A 21,552-nucleotide genomic window follows, 5' to 3' on the forward strand; every position below is an offset into this window, starting at 1 on the left:
AAACTTAACATATCCAGAATCGAAATCATCATCTTCCTCAGACCCTCCAGACATCCTCCGGATGATCTCCACTTGTCAGCACTATCTCATTTAGTAGCATTGCCATTCATCCAATGGTCCACACTAGAAACTTCAAAGCCTTCTGTAACTCCTGCCTCCATCACACATCATATCTAATTGGTGCTAAGGTCTTGTTAGAACAGATCATAAATTGCTTTTCAATCCTTCCTCCCCAACTTCCTCCTACTATGGCTTTAGATAATTAAGGTTCCCACCACTACCTCCCCCTTGAACTGTTGTATCTGCCTCCTAACTGATCTCCCTACTTCTAAAATCTCCCTAGGTCCCATCTCTTCTTCCATCGCTGTTAGAGTTAATGTTGTAGAGTCAATAACTGATGATGTCATATCTTGCTTAAATCCTTCTAACTACTAAATACGTTCTAAACTCCTTAGCATGGCACAGAAAAATCACATAATTTGACCCTAATTTATCTTTCCAAACTCATCTCCAGCATTTTCTTACTCATGTACACAACCACCCTCAGTCACTCGTGTTTCCTCAGAAATATCAGATATCTCCATGCCCCTGCTTTTATTCATGCTACATAAATGCCCTCCCCTGGCTTCTCTGCTACCTGCTGATATTTTACTATTCTTTGAAAACCCAGCAGCCTGCCCCCGGTGTGCACAGTTTCCACCCATATTTCTGGTCTCCCAATTTATTACTTGTCCTCTTTATTACATTTCTATTAATGTTTTACTACAGACTAGTCATCTAGGTACGTGTGTCTCTTTTTCTGAAAGGACTCTATCTGAAACATATCAGTATTTTTAGTGCTTAGGAGGAGCTTGATGTGTAAATAATTAAAACTGAGGTACATTTGTGATTTAGGTAAAAGTTTACTCCCAAATCTGAGATGTTCTTTGCCTTTTTAAGACACTAAAATCTTACTTGAGGCTTGCAACTATCATTTTTTTTTAAAGATTTTATTTATTTATTTGACAGAGAGAGATTACAAGTAGGCAGAGAGGCAGGCAGAGAGAGAGAGGAGGAAGCAGGCTCCCTGCTGAGCAGAGAGCCCAATGCGGGACTCGATCCCAGGACCCTGAGATCATGACCTGAGCCGAAGGCAGCGGCTTAACCCACTGAGCCACCCAGGCGCCCCGCAACTATCATTTAATCTTAGAATTAACTCCTACTTCAAGGGGCCATGTCTGCTTTCACTTCTTTGCAGAGACTTTAAAAGCCAAGAATTTGGGCTCCTGGCAATAAACTTTCAGTGAGTGTTGTCATGGGGTTTCCGGAGGAGGTGGGGTAGAAAGCACAAGAGCACATTGGAAAATGAGCAGAGTTCCAGGACATCTGGGATTAATTATTCCAGCAAGATGCTCGAGCAAAGAGAATGATTTTGGTACTGGTTTTTTTTGACATCTGCACTTTGGCAGCTACTCCTATGGCTTTGCTCAGCAGTTGTTGAGGAATGAGATATGGGCTTGTTTCTGTGGAAGAAAAACCTCCACTGACTCCATTTCTCCTACAGCAGGATCCTTCAAAAGACTTTTCCTCTTTAATAGATTTTCTTGGCAGGTCCTGGTCTCACTGTCATCTACAGAGAGGATCAGTCTCCACGCACCTGAAGAAATTCATACTACCTGGGGTCTGAATTAGGTTAGACCAATCCCTCCTAATTTCTCCTCCTCCTCTTGTTTTTTTCAAACCACAGACAAGGAACAAGGAACAGTGAGAGACTGGAAGGAAGACCTGAGACTACTGAGGAAGTACAGTCACTTCAGCTACTTCGAAATTTCTCTTGTTAAATACAAGCTGAGTAGAACTTTAGCTCCAGTTTTGAGGGAGAAGGGGTCAGGGGAGGCTGTTTTGCAGACACTGACTGAGCACAGACTCTGCCAGGCACCATCCTATGCAAGTCCTACACATTATTTTATCAAAAATTCACAACAACCGGCTGTGGTATATCATTATCTGTATTTTAATGATGGGGAAACCAAGATTTAAGGAGGTTAAGTAATTCCCCCCAGGCCACATACTTTGTAAGTGGCAGAGGCAGGTTAAGGTGATAGGGATGAATCCACTAATATATACTCCTTACTCACTACTTATAAAATAAAATAATAATAGTTGCATGACATACAAAAGCTTCTCACTTAAACATTCAGACCTATTACCTCCAGCGTCTCAGAAAGATTATCACCATCATAATTAGTATCCACTGTGAATTTAAGGTCTGCCAGGACTTGATCTAAGTATGCTATAGTATATATAAACTTACTCTCCGAAAAGCCACCTTTTGAGCAAGATACTATTATTTTCTTAATAAATAAACAGAGGCCGAGAAAGTCTTAAAAACTTCACCCAGGTCAGAGAGCTGAGGTTGGGGCACGAGTTTTAAATCCAAACAGTCTGCCTTCAGACAGTAAGCTACATTGCCTACAAAGAGCACATTCCGCTGTTAGAGTTTCAAAATCCCAGCTCCGCCTCTTCCTGGGCAAATACCAGTCCTCAGTTTCTCCTCATGTAAAATGCACTTCTGGAGACTTACTGCTAACCAGGTGTCTCCATATGTATTCTCAAATGCATCAAAGTCAGAATCCCTATTCCGTAGTAAAAAGAAGTGCATTTTTGAACTATGATAAATGTGCGTTCAAATCTTAATACACTTACCAGCTAGGTGATTTAAACAAGATACTCAAACTTTCTGACTCTGTTTCTATCACCTGAACATGGGAGATAAAACACCTACCTAACAGGATTATTTGAGGGTTAGAAACAGTATATATATTTTATAATGCCAGGGAATTGGAAAGAGTTCTATATTACACCTATTATTTTGTTATGGGGGCACCTGGGTGGCTCAGTCTTAAGCATCTGACTCTTGATTTCAGCTCAGGTCATGATCTCAGGGTTGTGAGATCAAGCCCCAAGTCAGGCTCTATCCTGGGTGCAGAGCCTGCTTGGGATTCTTTCTCTCTCTCTGCCCTTCCCCCTCCTAAAAAAATATATATATATACTACACACACACACACACACACATATGAACTTCTGAAAGTTCACTTCTGAACTTTATATATTTAAATATTTATATAACTATATATAATTATTTTCTGAAAGGTCATTTCTGAAATGAATTATATAAATACATCTCTCTCTCTCTCTCTCTCTCTATATATATATATATATATATATATAGTTATGGTTCTTGACCAGGAAAATATACTTTCATACCCACTAGCAGGAAGGGGGCAAAGTTCCCCATATACCGTCCTTACGTAGGCATTACTAGAGAGGCTAGAGAACCCTCTTCTGGATACTAATAGAGCAGGACACCGTCTTCTGTTGGGCCTAGTTAAGTGTGGCTCTGACTCATGGGTGGGGATAGGATGGACTGACTGTGTTCTCTCTGCTCATCTTGTCCCTCACCAGTCCAGCCTGGTGAGAAATGTATTCATTGTGAGCCATTTCCAGTGAACTACAGTCAGGGTCCTGACTCTTACTCCATAGCAATGCCCCTCCTTATTAGAGGTGCTAAGAGAAAAGCACATGGCCTTTAGAGCCACACTTGCCTAGGCCCAAACCTCTAAGACTAAGTGAATGCAGGCAAGTTCCTTTGCAGAACATTGGGCTTCCTCCTGTCAGATGAGAGCTATCATACTAGGGGTTTGTGAGGATTAAGTACTTCATGACTATGACCTAGCTCAGTTATAGGTGCTTACACCCAACAAATTTTAATTATCTTCCTTCTTTGAAAAGGATAGTTCAAGGTCAACATTATTCTGAGATGAACAAAAAGCAATGATATGCCAAAGATAAAGAAGGGGGCAAGTCTACACAAAACACTATTTTATTACTAACTCTGGAGATAATTAAATCTCCCCTGCCAAAAAACTTGCCTTATATCAAAGGACCTAGATTTTGTATGTTCAGCAAGAAAAAAACAAGTTTAATGTATTCATTTACATTGTATATGTCAATATTGGATCTGTCACAAGTTGTCAGCTGAGACACTACCTTGTGGGATTTGGTTCCAAGGCTCAGTGTTGAAAGAGATATTATAAATACCAAGTATTATTGCAGCAGACCCCCATAAACTGGTTCCTGAGGCACTACTAGAAGTCAACTGGCTACCTCCAAAGGATTTAGCCAAATCCATAGTACAAGTTGGCATTTTGCCTTACTAGCAAGAACAAAAAAGGTGATCGCCCCTAACTGAATGAATTGGGCCATACTACCCACATACCCACACAGATGCCTGGTAGATGACCAGAGCCAGAACTCACCTCTGCAATAGGGTAAGGAGGTCTCTTGTGTCTCTGCTTTTACTGTGCTCACTTCCATATAAGAGGATTTGAATCATCAGACACTGTAGGTAAGTTGAGAAACATAGCAGGTTAAAGAGTATCAGGAGACAAGCACCTTCATGATAAACCAAACTCAGGAGAGCACTAGTAGAACTGAGATATCACAAGTTTACATTTCAAATTTCTGCACAGCATCTCCTCCTGGTTCCCAACCATGGAGGAAAAAGAGCCTAAATTGAAGGCTGTGCACACTTCCATGCTCTATGTGTATCATTCTACTTCATTGCACCTCCCTCTGCCATATGTGGCTACGGATCACCAAAGTGACAGGGCCAAAGCATGGCTGCAGTATGGTTTCCATGAGGATTTTCCAAATAGCTATGACCAAGTGGATGGACATAAATGAAATCTGTGTAGGGTCCTAAATTTGCATTGCATCTTCAAGATGCTGAACATCAGCCAAGAAAGAACAGTGGTCCCTGAGAGAGGGCAACAAGTGAGATAAAGCCAATGACTGCCCCCAGATTATTGCTTTGAGAGCATTTCCAGGCCATGATGCAGGGAAAGGAACAAAGTGAGGCTCAGCAGACTCCACAGATTGAGGAGGAGGAGCTGGGAGTCCCAAGAGACTTTCAGAACACAGTAAAAGAGAAGAGACCGCTACATAGAAAAAGATCCAGGAATATCTGCAGTGGGTCCCCCTTAAGTATTCAGCAGAGTCCTGATGAGCACATCCATGTGAGAAAACTGCCAACACTGGGGTAACAATCAGCTGAAGGGCCTGGAGGGAACAGGGCTTGGTGCAGTGCTTTTTTCCAACCAGCCAATCTGGAAAGGTTCATCTTTCTCGGGCCTTTGGGTGGTGTACTCAGAAGTCTTTTGCCTCAGGAATGGGGGATAATTAGCCCTTGGCTAAATGCTGCTCTCGTCTCATCTACTCAATCTTAAAAAGCAAGACCTAAAAAGACCAAACTATAAATTAACTTCTAGAAAACGTTCAAAAATACTTACAGGAATACAAAAATATCCAGCACGAATAAGGTCAAATATACAATGTCTGGCATCCAAACAAAGATAGCAAGGCATGTAAGAAAGCAGGAAAGCGTGATTCACATGAGATAGTATAGTGAGAGAAATCTACCAAAATCAACCCCAAACTGATACAGATGTTAGAATTAGCAGAGAAATATATTAAAACTGTTATTGTAACTTTAATCATGTATTAGAAAAATTAAGGGGAGACATGAAAAACACATTTTTTTAAAAGACCCAAATCAGGGGCGCCTGGGTGGCTCAGTGTTTAAGCAGCTGCCTTTGGCTCAGGTCATGATCCGAGGGTCCTGCTGGGATTAAGCCCCATGTTGGGCTCCCTGCTCAGCAGGGAGCCTGCTTCTCCCTCTCCTGCTCCCCCTGCTTGCATTCCTTCTCTCACTGTGTCTTTGTCAAATAAATAAAATAAATAAAATAAATATAAAAGACTCTGGTCCAGGCATGGGCACAACAAGTTTGTGTATGATGTTCTCCCTTAGCACATCTAAGAAAGTGAATTTTTAGTTTACTTAAAAATTAAAAAGGAATAGAGAAGGAAGGAAGGAAAGAAAGAAAGAAAGGGAGGGAGGCAAAGGGAAGCAGGAGGGAGGGGAGGGGCATGAAAATACACACACACACACACACACACGCGCGCGCGCGCGTTCGTGCACGTGCGCATCACTCCACACGTTGTGCTTAGGGGTCTGGGAGAAAATGTAAAAGGCAGCCAGAATTCACCTTCCTTAACAGCTGAATCGCCTTTTTGAGCTGTCCTTTAGCAAAGCAGATCCTGCCCATGTTGTAAAAAGTTTCAGCCACCTTTTCACTACAGTCACCATAGCTGATGACCTGAGACTTCAGTGCAGCCTTTAGCAGTCTATAAGCCTCCTGGGGAGTTAAAGAAAAGAGTTTTATAATCATCCTGGCAATTCTGAAGGAGTTCTAGTCCATTAACTCTATGGAGGAGGCATTATACGATACACTGATGTGATTGACCAGGATCAGGATGTTGTGACTGTGACCCATGTGCTTCTGTGAAGAATTAACATTCTGAGCTTACATTTAATAATAACAGTTAATTCATGCATGCCTATCATATTTGTTTTACAGATGAAGGAATGGACACAAATAAAATCTAAGGCCCTGGCTCAAGATTGCACTGCCTCTTGTTGATTTACCTGTTCAGATTTACCTGTTTTTCCCCATTCTGGACAAGCCATTTGCAGAATTCTTCAATGGTTGTCAGTGTTTCATAATCCGTTGGGCCCAATGTTGCTTGATATGCATTGATACTCTTTATAAAATATACCTCAACAGCATCTGCCAAAAAAGGAGAACATTGAAGGCAGGCCGCTAGCCTTTACAAGTAGGTAATACAGCTTTGGCTCAATTAGACATTTCATATTTAAAGTCATTGCCTGTTTTTGTTCCAGGTCTCATAAAGACCCTCAAAAAGTCTGAGATATAATTTGATGGTATCAGTTGATGTAATTTTATTCTATTGATGAAGGGTATGGATTTTTCTGTAGGAAAAGAAAGCCATGTCTTTCATGCCTTATCCTAAGACCCCAAATAACTACCATATTAAACTCCCAAGGCAATGAAAGACTATATATTTAGCTAAATTAAACTCTGATTGAGAGTATTGTTTACTCGGATTCCTGCTAACGGGGTGTGTGTGTGTTTTTGTTTCAAAAAGTATTTTAAATAGAGTTGTTATTGTTTAAAAATTTACTTTTAATGTTGTCTTTTATTCCAAACATAACAGATGTTTATGTAATCAGTCTAGAAAATACAATAGAAGCAAAAAGAAAATGACAATCATCTCCATGCACACTACTCAGAAGCAGGCACTGTTAACATTTTTTGCCACTGTATTAAGATATAATTGGCATACCACACATTCAACCATTGTAAGTACACAGTCTGAAGCTGTTTTAGCAAATTTGTAGTTACATAATCATGATCAAAATCCAGTTTTAAAAGATACCCATCACCCCCAAAATGTGTCTTCATGGCTGGTTGCAAGCAACGCCTGCTCTCATCTGTCTGGCAATCACTGATCTTTGTTCTATCTCTGTTCTTGCCTCTTCTGGAAATTTCATATGATTGGATTCATATAACATGTAGTCTTTTGTGATTCTTTCATGCATCATGCTGTTTTTAAGGTTCATCTATGTTCTTGCGTGAATTAGTACTTTATTCCTCCTTCTGCGGAGTAGATACACATTTTGTTTACCATTCACAAGTTGATAAATATTTGTGGTTGTGTTTATACCCTATTATCCACATATCAGTTCCAGTTCTCTTTGTTCCTTTCTGTGGATTTGAGTTAACACGTGCTCCCATTTTCTTTCGGCCTAAGGGCTTCCTTTAGTATTTATTTTAAGCCAAGACTGCTACCAACAAATCTTGTTTATCAGGAAATATTGATCTCACCTTCATTTTCTTTTCTTTTTGTAAAGTATCATTGAGGCAATCTCTACACCCACGTGGGGCTCAAACTCACAGCCCCAGGATCAAGAGTCACATGCTCTTCTGACTGAGCCAGTCAGTGAGCCAGAGTGACTGAGTCAGTCAGCCAGTCAGTCTCACCTTCATTTTCAAAGGGCAGTTTTTCCTGAATATACAATTCTTAGTTGAATTTTGTTCCAATATTTTGAATGTTTTCCATTACTTTCTAGCCTCCATTATTCTGAGGGGAAATCAGCCATTCGTCATATCATTGTTTCCCTGAACAGAGCTGCTTTTCCACTGCTGTTTTCAAGATTTTCTTTTTGTCATTCAGCAGTTTGACTATGTGCCTAGTTGTGATTCTCTTTGTGCTTATCTTACTTGGCATTGAGAATTCTGGATCTGTAGATAACAAACCCCGGAAGTTAGGGGTCATTATTTCTTCAGATAATTTGCTGCCTCATTCTGCCTTCTGAGGCTATTACGTGTCTGTTGATACACCAGGCATTGTCCCACAGATCTCTTATGCTTTGTTCATTTTTCTAAATCAATACCTTTTTTCTCTGCTCTTTGGAGATCATCTCCAGTGCCATACCTATGAGCTATCTCACTCTCTCCTCTGCCATCTCAAATCTGATGTTGAGACCATTTAAAGAATTTTCATTCAGTTGCTGTATATTACAACTCTAGAATTTCCATTTGGTTGTTTTTTTCCTAAATCGTTTCTATTTCTCTGTTGAGACTTCCTAGTTTCATTGTATTTTCTTTTAATTTTTTGGACAGTTTCCTTTAATCCTTTGAAGATATTTTATAGCTGCTCTTAAGTCTTTGCTAAATCCAACATGTAGCCCACTCAGAGTTAAGACATACTGACTATTCTTTTTTGGATGTAACCATGGGTTGTTTTCTTTGTATGCTTCTCTTTTGTTGAAAACTGTACATTTTAGACATTATATAGTAGCAACTACAGATTCTGATATATTTTTGTGAGGTTTTTTGTTTTGTTTTGTTTTGTTTTAAGATTTTATTTATTCATTTGACAGAGAGAGATCACAAGTAAGCAGAGAGGCAGGCAGAGAGAGAGAGGAAGGGAAGCAGGCTCCCTGCTGAGCAGAGAGCCCGATGCAGGACTCGATCCCAGGACCCTGAGATCATGACCTGAGCCAAAGGCAGCGGCTTAACCCACTGAGCCACCCAGGCGCCCCGTTTGGTTTGGTTTTAATGAGTTGCCTAGACTTAACTGTAGTCTACCTCCTCCTATGGAGTCTGAATGTTAATGTCTTTGCTCAGATGTTTGATTTCTTTAAAGTAGACTTTATTTTTTAAGGCAGTTTTGCATTCACAGAAAAACTGAGTGGCAGGTACAGTGATTTCCCATATGTCCTTGCCCACATACAGACAGCTGCCAAAACAATTTCTGGGTGTGTCTGTGAAGGGGTTTCTGGAAGAGATGAACAACTGAATTAGTATTGAGTAAAGATCTGTCCTCACCAAGTTGATAAAAAAGGGGGGGGCGGCAAAGGAAGGTGAATTTTCTTCTTCAGCTGAAAACCTATCTTTTCCTGAATATACAATTCAAATATTGAAGCTCCTGGTTCTTAGGCCTTTGGACTCTGAGACTTACCAGTGTTCCCTTTACTCCCATTGGTTATATTTCTCTGGAGAACCCTGACTAATACAGATTTTGATACCAGGAGCAAGCTTGAAAACAAAGACATTTGTTTGCCAAATCCATGGCTGAGTACCCAATCAGCCAGCAGCAGAAAGCAACACTGAGCCTCTGTTTTGGCACCATTACCTAAGGTAATTAGCCAGCTACCTGGTAGCAAGCTGATTACACTGAACCATTTTCTTCATGGTCCTAAGTAGAAGAGGTATCTACTCTGGATATAAATTTGCCTTCCCTGTGTGCAATGCGTCCACCAGAACTACCATCCATAACCCACAAATGCCTCACCCACCATCATGGTATTTTCCACACAGCATTGCTTTGGATCAAGGAACTCACTTCAGGAATGAAGGCTTCTTCGGTCATCCCACCAAAGTAAAAAATCATTACCAGGTGAGGTGGTTGTTAAAGGCAAAGAGAACAAGGATAGGTAGTACAAAATGGTAGTTACAGCAGTTACAACCAGATGACCGCTTAGAGAACTGAGGACTGTAACTGTCGTGAGTATTTCCTCATTTTGTTATAAATACGCTTGTGTGTACATATGCCCATTTAAGCAAATATCTTATTTTTCTTCTTTTATTCCCTTTTCATGGAACAGAAGACATAGTGATATTATATCACTATATAAGTATTATTCATTTTAATCATAGTTTTCAAGTTATGGGATATCAGAAGAGTAAACACCATTGAAGGACTTTATCTCTTCTGGGAAAGGGTAACTAGTACATTTCCAGTAGTACCCAGGGTAGTTATACCATATTAAACACAATTATATCTCTATTTGAAAATTAAGTATGTTTGAGGAGATGCTTGTAAGGATCAAGCTGACAAGGAGTGGACTTGTCATGTTTCATTTTGTGTCAACTTGACCATGCTAAGGGATCCCCAAATAGCTGATAAAACATTATTTCTGGAGTGCATCTGGGAGGGTGTCTCTAAGAGAAATCAGCATCTGAATCCACAGACTGAGTAAAGAAGATCTGCCCTCACCAGTATGAGTGGCCATCATTCTATCCATTGAGGGTTCAAACAGAATTTAAAAAGAAACCAAAAAAAGGTAGAAGGGTGAAGTCTCTCTTCCTAATCTTGAGCTGGGATGCCTATCTCCTGCCTTTGGACATCACATCCTTGTTTTAAATTCCCAGTATGATCATTCAAATATCCCTACTATATCTGAGTCTGGTTCTGATGCTTGCTGTGTCTCTTCAAACTGTGTGCTTTTTTAGGTTTGTTTGTTTGTTTGTTTTGGGATTTTGTTTTTTGTTTTTGTTTACCATGATTTATAATTGTCCTTAATAGGTGGACATGATGTGCTGGGTAAAACAAACTGTTCCAAATAGGCCTCCAGTAATTGGTGGTAAGATTTGGGGCTGGAGGGCAGTGGCGAGAAAGCATTCTAGTCTTACGATTAGCTCTGTCTTTCAGTGAGCCTCTGCTTCTGAATTGTGAACTTCACAAGGCCCTCTAAGTCCCTTTTTCCTTTGGGTAAGATAGGATGGCTAGAGGAGGCTGAAGTTGGGTATTTCCTTCCCCCAGTCTCGTTCGGCTTTGAACAACCTGCCCAATACTTTAGACTCTGGTGAAATAGTGTCTTAAGGACAGGCCTTGTTGAGAAGCAAGCTCTAGCATATTTTTAATTGGTTACTTATCCCCTCTCCCTGTTGGAAGCAAGGGGGCATTTTTCTCCATTTTCACTTTGAGAACCTGGTCAAGCTTCTGGAAGTAAATTTCACAAACGTGTGGAATCCTCCTCTATGACCAGGTACTTGGAATTTTTAACTCTCCGTCTTGTCCACACTGAGCTTCCAGAAATTTATCAGTTACAGGTCAGGTATTCCTACCCCAGTACTGGTTGCAGTAGAGATAGGCATCCACTCAGGCAAACTGGGGTTCTCTGGATTCTTGGCTCTCTTTAGTTTTAGGGGCAGCAGTTTGCCCTGTGACCTCACCTCTCTGCCAGATCTAAGAAGAGTGGTTGGTTTTCCAGTTTGTTCAGCTTTTTACTTTTCGTTAGGATGGAGCGACAGCTTCCAAGCTCCTACATGCCAGACTAGAATCTTTGCTTGTGTTTTAATGCTTATTTTTTAAAATTTTGATCTGGATTCCTGGGATTACCCCTCTGCCTGCCCAGTTTAGTGTTGATCCAACTGACTAACTCGGAAAGAGGTTGTGCTCAAAAACCTTTACAGTGTTTGTCTTCTATCCTCTATCAATTGATCTGTATGTAGACTGAGGTGTGCATTCAAAGCTCTGCTGCATTTCAAGTCTCCTTCGCTCATGATTTTCCACATCTCCTCTGCCCATATATGTCATTTTCCAGTGGGCTCAGGGCTTATGTGGCCTTTTCTTGGCTCTCATTTCCAGGTTTTCCTGTTAACATTTCTGAGTGGCCTCTAATTACTAAAAAACCAGGACAGCAACTTTGGGCTACCAAATACTCAGGCTTTGATGATGAATCTGTTTGCCCCTTGCTCTGAACTGAGTCTGAGGTCTCTACCACAAAGCTGCTGTTTTTCGCAGCCCCATTCTAATAAAACTGGTCTTCTCATGGACTGGGGGTGGGATTGGGAGAGCAGGGGTGCAGTGGGTGGGTGCGAGCAGCCTCAGGCAGAAAGGCCAAGAAGAGTCTTTCTTTACACAAAGCTCTAGCAGTTTTTCAAGAATGTTTTGCCATTTGTCAAATGCTTATTTATTTCCAGTGCCCTCAAATGATTGTTTTTGACCATTTTATTTAATGTGTGTGTTGAAAGATTCACAGACCTCTTTGTGAAGGCAGAGCCCAAAGTCTCTACCATTGTATGTACATTTTGATGCAGTTTCGCCTACTCTGAAGTAGGGATGTCATGCTTATATATATCCACATATATGTCCTACAAATGCAAGGTATTTTCTCCTTAATGTTGTTGTTTCTAATCCTTTTTATTTATAGTCTAATCCTCTTAAAGACTATAGAATTCCATCTCACTAACATACCAAATATTCCTTTCACTCACTGATAAAGATTTAGGTTGTTTCCAGTTTTTTTTTTAATAATTACAGTGCCACAGTGAACATCCATATATAGGTTTTCTTTTGATTTTACTAGGTATTATCAGGTTGTTTTGCAAATTTCCTATCAATTTATACTATCACTCCCACCATCTATGAATGAACAGACCTGTTTTCCCACAATAGACATTTTCATATTTAAAATTTTTTTACAAAGGACGGGTGAAAACTTGATTTTAAAGGTATGTATCATTTTAAGATGTGTAACATTCTGTCAAATTATATTTGAGAGTTTGTATCAAATTGCTCTCATCAATCCTAAATGTTATCATTTTTTGCAGTGTTGACAAGAAACTTGGTATCCTTGCTGTTTCATTATTACTATGATTGAAACTTTTCATGTGATTAATTGGCCATTTGTTTTCTTTATGTAATGTTCAGTCTTATTTTTTCCCCTATTTTTCTATTGTAAAATAAATGCAAATTTTACCTCTTACATTTAGGACAATGATCCATTTTGAGTTAATGTTTGTATATATTTATGAAAGTGGGTTTTCTTTTCTTTTTTCTTTTGGCATGTGAATACCATTGTTTCAACTGTTCCAATACCATTGTTGAAAATACTCTTTCCACACTGAACTTAGCATCTTTGTCAAAAATTTATTGGCCAGGGGCACCTGGGTGGCTCAGTGGGTTAAAGCCTCTGCTTTCGGCTCTGGTCATGATCTCAGGGTCCTGGGATCGAGCCCTACATCGGGCTCTCTGCTCAGCGGGGAGCCTGCTTCCTCCTCTCTCTGCCTACTTGTGATCTCTGTCTGTCAAGTAAATTAAAAAAAAAAAATTAATTGGCCATACTTATTCAGTCTATTTCTAGACTCTCTGTTGTGTTCCAGTGACTCTGAACTCTGTCCTTTCATCAATACCAAACTCTCTTGATTACCGTTGCTTTATAGTAAACCTTAAATCAAGTAGTATGTCCTCCAATTATATTATTTTTCAAAATTGTTTCAATTGTTCTAATTTCTTTGCATTTCTGTATAAATTTTAGACTCAGCTTGTCTATATTTACAAAAATTCCTGCTGGGATTTTGATTAATTTATGTTAAATCAATACTCCAATTTTTATACAAGTAACAACTTTACTGTATGTCACCCATCAATGAATATATTATATCTCCATTTATTTAAGTCATCTCTGGTTTCTTTGATGAGGGTTTTGTAGTTTTCAGCACTCATATACTATATATATTTTGTTAGATTTACATCTAACTGTTCCATTGGGAGGAGGTGGCTATTGTTTCCAAAAATTTCAGTTTCCAATTGTACATTGCCAATATATAGAAATATGACTGGGTTCTATGTGTTGACCTTATTATATCCTGTGATCTTGCTAACCTTAAACTCAGTTATAAGTTCTAGGAGTTTTGTAGATTTCATGGAATTTTCAACAGAAACAGCTGTATTGTTGCAAATGTGGACCATTTTATTTCTTTTAAGCTATATGTCTCAGGGGTACCTCCCTGGCTCAGTCAGTAGAGCATGGGACTCTTGATCTTCGGGTCATGAGTTCAATCCCCATATTTAAATAAACTTCAAAATTTTTAAGATCAATCAAGCTGTATGTCTTTTTCTTGCCTATTGCACTGGCTAGGACATCCAGTATTATGTTAAAAGAAATGAGAATGAAATTGCCTTGTTCCCAATCTTATGAGCAAAAAACTCACTCTTTCACCATTAAGCATGATGTTAGCTGTAGGTTTTTTGCACATGCCTTTTATCAGATTGAGAAATTTCCCCTCCATTATGAAAGGATGTTGCATTTTGTCACATGCTTCTTCTGCATCAGCTGATAAGATTATATGCTTTTCATCTTTGGACTGTTAATACGGTAGAGTACATTCATTCAGGTTTAAATACTGAACCAGCCTGATATTCTCAAGAAAAAAGCTCCCCTTGATCATGGTATATTATTCTTTTTTATACGTTGCTATATATTTTCTTGAGGACTTTTTGCATTTATGTGCATGAAGGTATTTATAGTTGTGTTTTCATTTTTTCTTGTAGTGTCTTTACCCAGTTTTGGTATTAGGGTACTGTTAGCCTCATTAAATGAGCTGGGAAATGTTCCCTCCTCTTCAATTTTCTGGAAAAGATTTTGTAGGATGGATGTTAATCCTTCTTTAAATGTTAAGTAGAATTACCCAGTGACATCATATGGACGTTGATATTTCTTTCTCAGAAAGTTAACTACAGATTCTTTTTTTAAATAAGTAAGGGCCTATTCGAGTTTTCTGTTCATCTTGGATTATGTTATTTGTTTTCATTTTATTTGTGGTATTTTGTGACAGACACAAGTTTTAGATCTTTTAAAGCTACCAACCTCTTTTCTAGTATAACTTCATGTGCTCAGACAGTTTTTTTCCAGTTTTTAGTTTTAGAAATTTTGATTTCAATATTGTGTTTCCTTCTGGATAATTAACATTTTCAGTTTTGATGTTAAAATGGGACCCATTTGGAATTTAGTGAATGATAGGAAGTGAAGATCCAAATCTTCTTTAAAGTTAAAAATCAGTATACAAGAAAATAATAAGGCGGCCTTAGAATCTCCCAACTCCAGAAGCATAAAATTTTCTTATTTGAACAAAATTTTTACTCATCAATTTTTACTCAATATTCAAATAGAGACTAAACGTGTTTTTAACCATGAAGACTATTTTTAAAAATTTAAACATATAGATAGAGTACAAATACTGTTAGTATACACAAGAAAATTTTTTAAAGAAGGAAGATGATTAGCTAGAAAACACAGAATCAGAAAGTCTTCAATGAACACTTATGTTAAAGAAAAGAATAACCAAAATATCAAATAACTTCTGAAAATTGAACAAAATTGTTTAATGCATGGGGAAATATAAAGAATAGAAAAAAGTAGGATGAAAAACTTTTCCTATAATTGTTTCTTTTTCATACACAACTGGAAAATAATGTACACCTAAATGGATTCCTCTGATAAGCAGAGAAAATCAACATTTTTAAATGTTCTTCACATATTCTTCAGAAATCCCAAATTTCTCCTGATGGGCCACTGAATCCATTAGCATCATTAATCTGACTCAGTCACCTCATCTAAGCAGGGCTGCAGGCCTTCCTCACCAGTTCTTTTGTGTCTTTCCCAAAGCTATTAACTTTCCAAAGGATGACCTTGCCTGAGAAAGGACTACTGCCAATGGGTGAATTCATGCCTTAGTTTTCCTCCAGAACCCCCAGTACCTCACTTTTGAATATAGGTCATGAAAATTCTATCTGCTACAAACACTCTCTCTTGTCAACCAGAGGAAAAGAGTCAAGGAGGCGGAGAACGGAGGAGGAGGGAGAAGGAGCCCATGTTTTTGTCTTTTATCACTAGATTTCCTCATCAACTGATATGCCACAGGTCACATTCATAGCATGTATGAGCTCTCTACTCTTTATGCAGGCGAATTCTGCTGAGATTCTAAGGGAATAAAGGAAATAGAAATCAGATGATTTTATTGGTTTTGATGCTCCAACTAATGTGTGGAGATATTGTGCCTAAATCCATGTGTGAATGATTTCATACAAAATGGCATCCAGTCTAATTTTCCATCACAGTCATAAATAGCTGATTATAACCTGTCAATATTGATAGATAGACCATTGCCAGTGTGCTTCCCTCCCAAGGGAAATGAGGATAACTGCCAACTACCCCCTCCACCTACCCCGGTGTTGGGCCTCTCCAGACATGGCATGAGCCTTGGCTAGTAACGCGCTTGCCTCTGCAGTTTGGGGGCTGACTTCAGTGAATAAAGAAACACAGATAGAATAGGCCTGGAATAGAGAAAATCATGATCAAGGAAGTACCCAAACAACAGTGTTTTACTGAGGATTTTCTAATAGCTCTCATGAAATTGCTAGTTGAGAGCTGCATGTACCCAATCATGGAGTTACAAGAGAGATGAGTTTGAATCCCAGCTACTTCCTTACTGTGAGCTGTGAGTCTTGAACAAGTAACTTCACCTTCACACGTAGAAGAAATACACAGCTTCCATCGACTAGGGTTTGGAAAAGACTAAATGAGACGGCACATGCAAAGCACTGGGCGTACATAGTACCATCACATGGTAAGTTCTCGATAAACATTAGCTATTATTATTTCTTAAGTTTCATAGCAAAATTACAATCACAACTTTAGTTCTGCCTCTCAAAGGCTTGTTATCAAAGGAAGTGCAGGGGAGTTGAACGTGGATGGGAAAGCCATCCTGCCTGGGTTCCTTTCACACATCAGCCACTTATGACATCGGGCAAGTCACTAATATCTTCAAATATAAAATAGGAATTTCGCAAATGACTCTTGCAAAAAGTTGCTGAAAAGATTAAATGAATGAATATATGTGAAGTGTTTAGAATACCACCTGGAATGTCATAAGCATGAGAGAAGTGGTGATTTTATTACTATTATCATTCATACTAAAATGGAAGGAGAAAGAAGAGAGAAACCATCTGGTCCGCTTCCACCAGCAAGACAAAAACCACCCAAGCTTCACAGTTCACAGGGTGAACACCATGAGGTATTTCAGAAGCTCCAGTGATTATCAGACAACACTATGGAGCTAAGACAGTTCAGAGCTGTTAAGAGTATAGGCTCTGAGGGCTCAGATTTCTTAAATTCAAATCCCTGCTCTCCTACTTGTTAGACACACAACTTCAGCTGAATTAGCTATGACTCTTTATGCTTCAGTTTCCTCACCCGTAAAAAAGATAAAAATAATAATAGTGCCTCCACAGCACAGGGTTACTGCATGGACTAAACAGCTACATCCTCAATTGCACATAGTAAAGGCATTCCACAGATGTTAACTATTACTTTTTGCTGGGAAACTGATTATACGTTGTTTTGTCTATTCTTATCTGACCAATGCTTACAGAGCTGCATTCCCTAACATTTCTCCAGTGTATGATACTAGTAACTTTGGATTGTGGGATTACCTGCAATGCCTTTGCTACAATGTCAGCCTGTTTTCATATATTCCATTGAATTGTTTTGGATGTTTTCTATGATACAGAAAATCAGATATTTTGATCCACTTTTGACTTTGGGAGATACCTGAAGCCACAGGCCAGATTCTCATTTGAGGAGAGAAAAGGTGAGTTCAACAAGCAGTTTCAAGGCAAGTTTCAAGTACATGATAGGTAAAAATGCCTTACACTGTTTTCATTATAATATATTCAACATTCCTTCCGGTTCTGTTTTGTTTTCCCCTGAGCATTTGTCAAATTAGTGATCTCCAAGTGAAAAACATTTTTGTCAGTTTAAGTTTAGACTTGTTGATACAAACAGCTAGACTAGCCTAGAGGACAAATGACATCATTACACCAAAATATCACGACTTTTTTTCATTTAAAAAAAAGCCCTTTGTGTTTGCTAAAGACTTAAGTTTGGTTGCCCCTATGGCTTTTCTCCCTGGAGCAGACTCACTTGGTTACCTGTTCCTAGTACCCACAGAATTGAGGGGAGGCCTGGGATGGGAAATCTGGTCTCAGATCAGGTCAAAGAGCAGATACACCCACCCTCGAGTCAGTGTTCTCTGACCCTGTAGTTAAGGTTGAGGAAGGGCTCTTGTGGATCCGGCAGGAAATCCATCCCACCCCCTTGTTCTTCTGAGAAGCCCAAGCTTCCCTGGCCCTGAGACTAGGGCCTGGGGCCAAACACAGCCTCTAGGCTGGGGGTCCAGCCAACTTACTAACCTGCTGCAAGTACTGGATGGCCCGATCGTGGTTCCTCCTCAGCTGCTCAATCTGAGCGATCTCCTCATATAGACTGACCAGATCCAATGTCCTACTGCCCTCCGCAGCAATAACATTGCCAATTGCCTTTTCAAAGTATGCCAGAGCGAGGTTCAATCTGTGGATGGCCAAGGAGGCCCTATAAGAGGGACAAAGATGCAAAGTCAGAGAATTGTCCAGTCACAAAAGGAACTGATTCTAAGAACAAAACAATTTGGCCTTCATAGGCCAATCATCTCAGTGGCTAGCTGAAAATCCAGTCTTGCAGAAACAAACTCCTATTAACCTGCATTTCGCCAACCAGATTCCACTGACTACCATTCGCTTCCATTCATATAGCATATAGCATGCTGTAGTCTAATTTTATAAAAAAACAAATGGAAAAAACGGCTTCCAGCAATTCACAAAGGTGGGATAATTTACTCATAAACACAGATTTTCTAAAATCAAAATAAAATTTGATTACTTCTGGCTCCCTCTCTTTCAAACCAATGCAAAATTAATGCTTTGTCTTGTTTGATTTAGTTTAGTTTAGTCCTCCTCAGTTAAAAATGAGAAAGGAAAGAGAAAACAACGTAACTATCCCTTCCAAAAGGCAGTGGTTAAATAAATTATGACATGTGATACAATAAAATACTTCAGACTTTAAAAATCATGCCTCTTTTTTAGACTAAGTAATATGGGCAAAAATTAAGTGTGCTAAGTTATAAAAAAGTGATAGGATTATACTAGAAATTGACCTTGATATATATTTCTATCTATCTATATACCTATCTCTAACTAAAATGTATATCTATCTATATCTATATCTAACTAAAATGCCCATAGCAGTTATGTTTAGGGGGTGAAATTAAAACTTTTATTTTCTTCTTCATATCTGTATTTTCAAAGCTTCCAAAACAAAATAGAATTTTTAAAAATGAGAATAAAATAGCATCCCATTCAGGTTTATCCCTCTAGACACAGTAAGATACAAGGAGAACATGATAGTTCAAAGCTGTTTCTCAATAGTTATTGGCTTAACAGTCAAACCCCAATAGCTTATATTTTCTTCCAAATAAAACAAGGCTAAGAATACCCAAGATTAGGTTAAAACTTATACATGAAATCACTTAACATATAGCAGATACACAATCAATATTCCTCCCCCTCACATTTTGCTTCCATCTTTTTATTTCCAAATTGAAAAAAAAATGTGTGTATAAAATTATTTTAGGTAAGGCATTCTGCAATTTATAATTTAACCATCAAAAGAGTACTGGCCTGTTATGTGATAATTCTTTACCAAAATATTTTATGAATCAGACCACTACCCCTTGACCATAAGAGCAGAAGTTACAGAATGAAAACGTCTCTCACCAAGAGCGTGTAGGGAGATATTAGCCAAGATGTCTGGCCTGTACAGTCACACTTTATTTTCCCTACCTTTAGTTTATTTATTTATTTTTCCCTACCTTTAAAATGAGAAGAGGGATTTACTACAGATTTGTTCACTCTAAAACATAATTAGATGCAGTACAGAAGGTGAGCTATGGATTAAGATGCCCCATCTACATGCCGTCTCCTCTATTTATTCTTTCTGTGCCTTAAGTTTCTTATCTGTGAAATGAAAATAAAAATATCTACCTCATGGGCTTATAGTAGAGGATTGAAGTAAATAAATTATGTGAAGCACTTAAAAAACTAGTGTCTTGGATACAGTTATACCTAATAAATGTTCTAACACTTAGAGCAGCGCAAGTACAAAATAGATACTAGGTAAATATCGCAGAATGAATGAATGAACTATGCACTAGAATTTACTCTGAAAAAGGAACACGGCTATCTTTCCCATGAGGCACAAAAACTTTAGCCACTGACCCATGTGATGGCAGCAGACATCCACTGCATTCTAATTTATGGCCTTGTGGACTTACATCCCTTGTTAGATTAGCTCTGGGCATTCCAACACCTCCCCTCCATTTCCCATTTGATTTCTAGATTCATGGTTAGAGCAGGCAGACATGACTCATGTATTTCACATACTTGCCCTTCAGTCACCTTCCCTACCATGCCAAGCGCTTACAGTTTTGGAAACAGATTGCTTTCAAGGGTGTGAAGATACTTTTGAAATCTAGGGAATAGATTTGTATAGGTAATTGTAAGCCTTTTAGTCTTTTCTTCTGCTAATCTGATGGGCCCACTCTCGTATGTAAATATGATTCTCTCTAAGGATACCTAACTCAGCTGCAAAACAGCTAAGTCTGGTTCTGACTTAAAGAAATCCCATGGAGTCCCTGAGTTCAGACCATGGGTCCAACACTTAAAGCTCATCACCGTGGACAGCATGTTTACTCTCAGCCTGCCCTCTGTCTACTGAGATCATGACTGTGCTGGACCGGACCTCAGTGGTATTTTAGGATTAAAGGGCACTGCCCACAAAACTCGGACCATGGGGTGTACTTTTGAGAAACACAAGCCTCTTTTACCACATTTGAGGCTCTAGGTTTTTTTTCATCCTGAGTATTTTTCTCCCATTCTATAGAGAGAACATGGAACCATCATGTAATTCCAGGCCTCCTTCACAAAGCCTAAGCATCTCAAAGCCCAGATCTTACCTGCCCAAAGCAATGGTCAGGTCTTTCTCCGAGACTTGGGATTTGCGAACACCTCCCTTAAATAATTCTTTCAGCTCCTTCATGTTTCTCTCTGCCTTCTGCAGGTTGAAATAAGCCTCTCTGCCAGTGACACAGTCAAGGAAAAGGCCAGGCACACCAACTCCCCCATTGCCAGGGACAGCAGGTGACAAGGAAATAAAAGGGCCCTTTGGGAAAACAAAGCAGAATTTGAAAATGGGCACTTTACTGTGTTCTTTATTTTCCTTATGGTATGTCGTCAAGAATTCTTTAGAAAATGAACAGAGCCCCGGATTTCCCATGCTGTAGCCTGAATCCAGCGCTGGGGTGGGTGGTGAGCATGGGAGGCGTGAACAGAAACCGTACCCTTGGCTATGTTTCCTGCGCAGGCGTCCACCGCGGGCAAGAGCCATGCAGTTTTCCCGCATTGGTTCCTATGAATGATAAAAGAAAGGAACGAAGTCTGCTGAAAGGGACTTTCTGGATCATTTAGAAAGTCCAAGCAAAGCAGGTTTTTGGCAAGAAGCAAACAACAGGAAGTCCCCTCAATTCCCAAACATACTTCTATTTCCCGCATTTTCAGTAGCCCCTCCTAAGGGCATCACAGAGGAAGGCCAGAGATCAGTTTTTGAAAGCTGAGTATCAAGACCAAAAGAGTAGAGAGACAGGGATG

The 21,552-nt window shown here is 39.2% G+C and overlaps 1 protein-coding gene across 1 annotated transcript in view; it reads right to left on the minus strand.

Annotated features, from left to right (window-relative positions):
* TTC23L (tetratricopeptide repeat domain 23 like) overlaps positions 1-21,552 on the minus strand; it is a 45,589-nt gene that overhangs the window by 6,042 nt on the left and 17,995 nt on the right. The window contains exons 6-11 of the mRNA XM_044232918.1: positions 20,862-20,987; positions 18,226-18,403; positions 16,200-16,308; positions 6,541-6,668; positions 6,087-6,236; positions 4,299-4,381 (exon numbers count right to left, since the gene is read on the minus strand). Of these exons, the coding sequence (XP_044088853.1) occupies positions 4,299-4,381; positions 6,087-6,236; positions 6,541-6,668; positions 16,200-16,308; positions 18,226-18,403; positions 20,862-20,987 (774 nt within the window). The remainder of the gene's footprint in view (positions 1-4,298; positions 4,382-6,086; positions 6,237-6,540; positions 6,669-16,199; positions 16,309-18,225; positions 18,404-20,861; positions 20,988-21,552) is intronic.

Source organism: Neovison vison, chromosome 1 (genome assembly GCF_020171115.1).
Source record: "Neovison vison isolate M4711 chromosome 1, ASM_NN_V1, whole genome shotgun sequence".
Taxonomy (NCBI): domain Eukaryota; kingdom Metazoa; phylum Chordata; class Mammalia; order Carnivora; family Mustelidae; genus Neogale; species Neogale vison.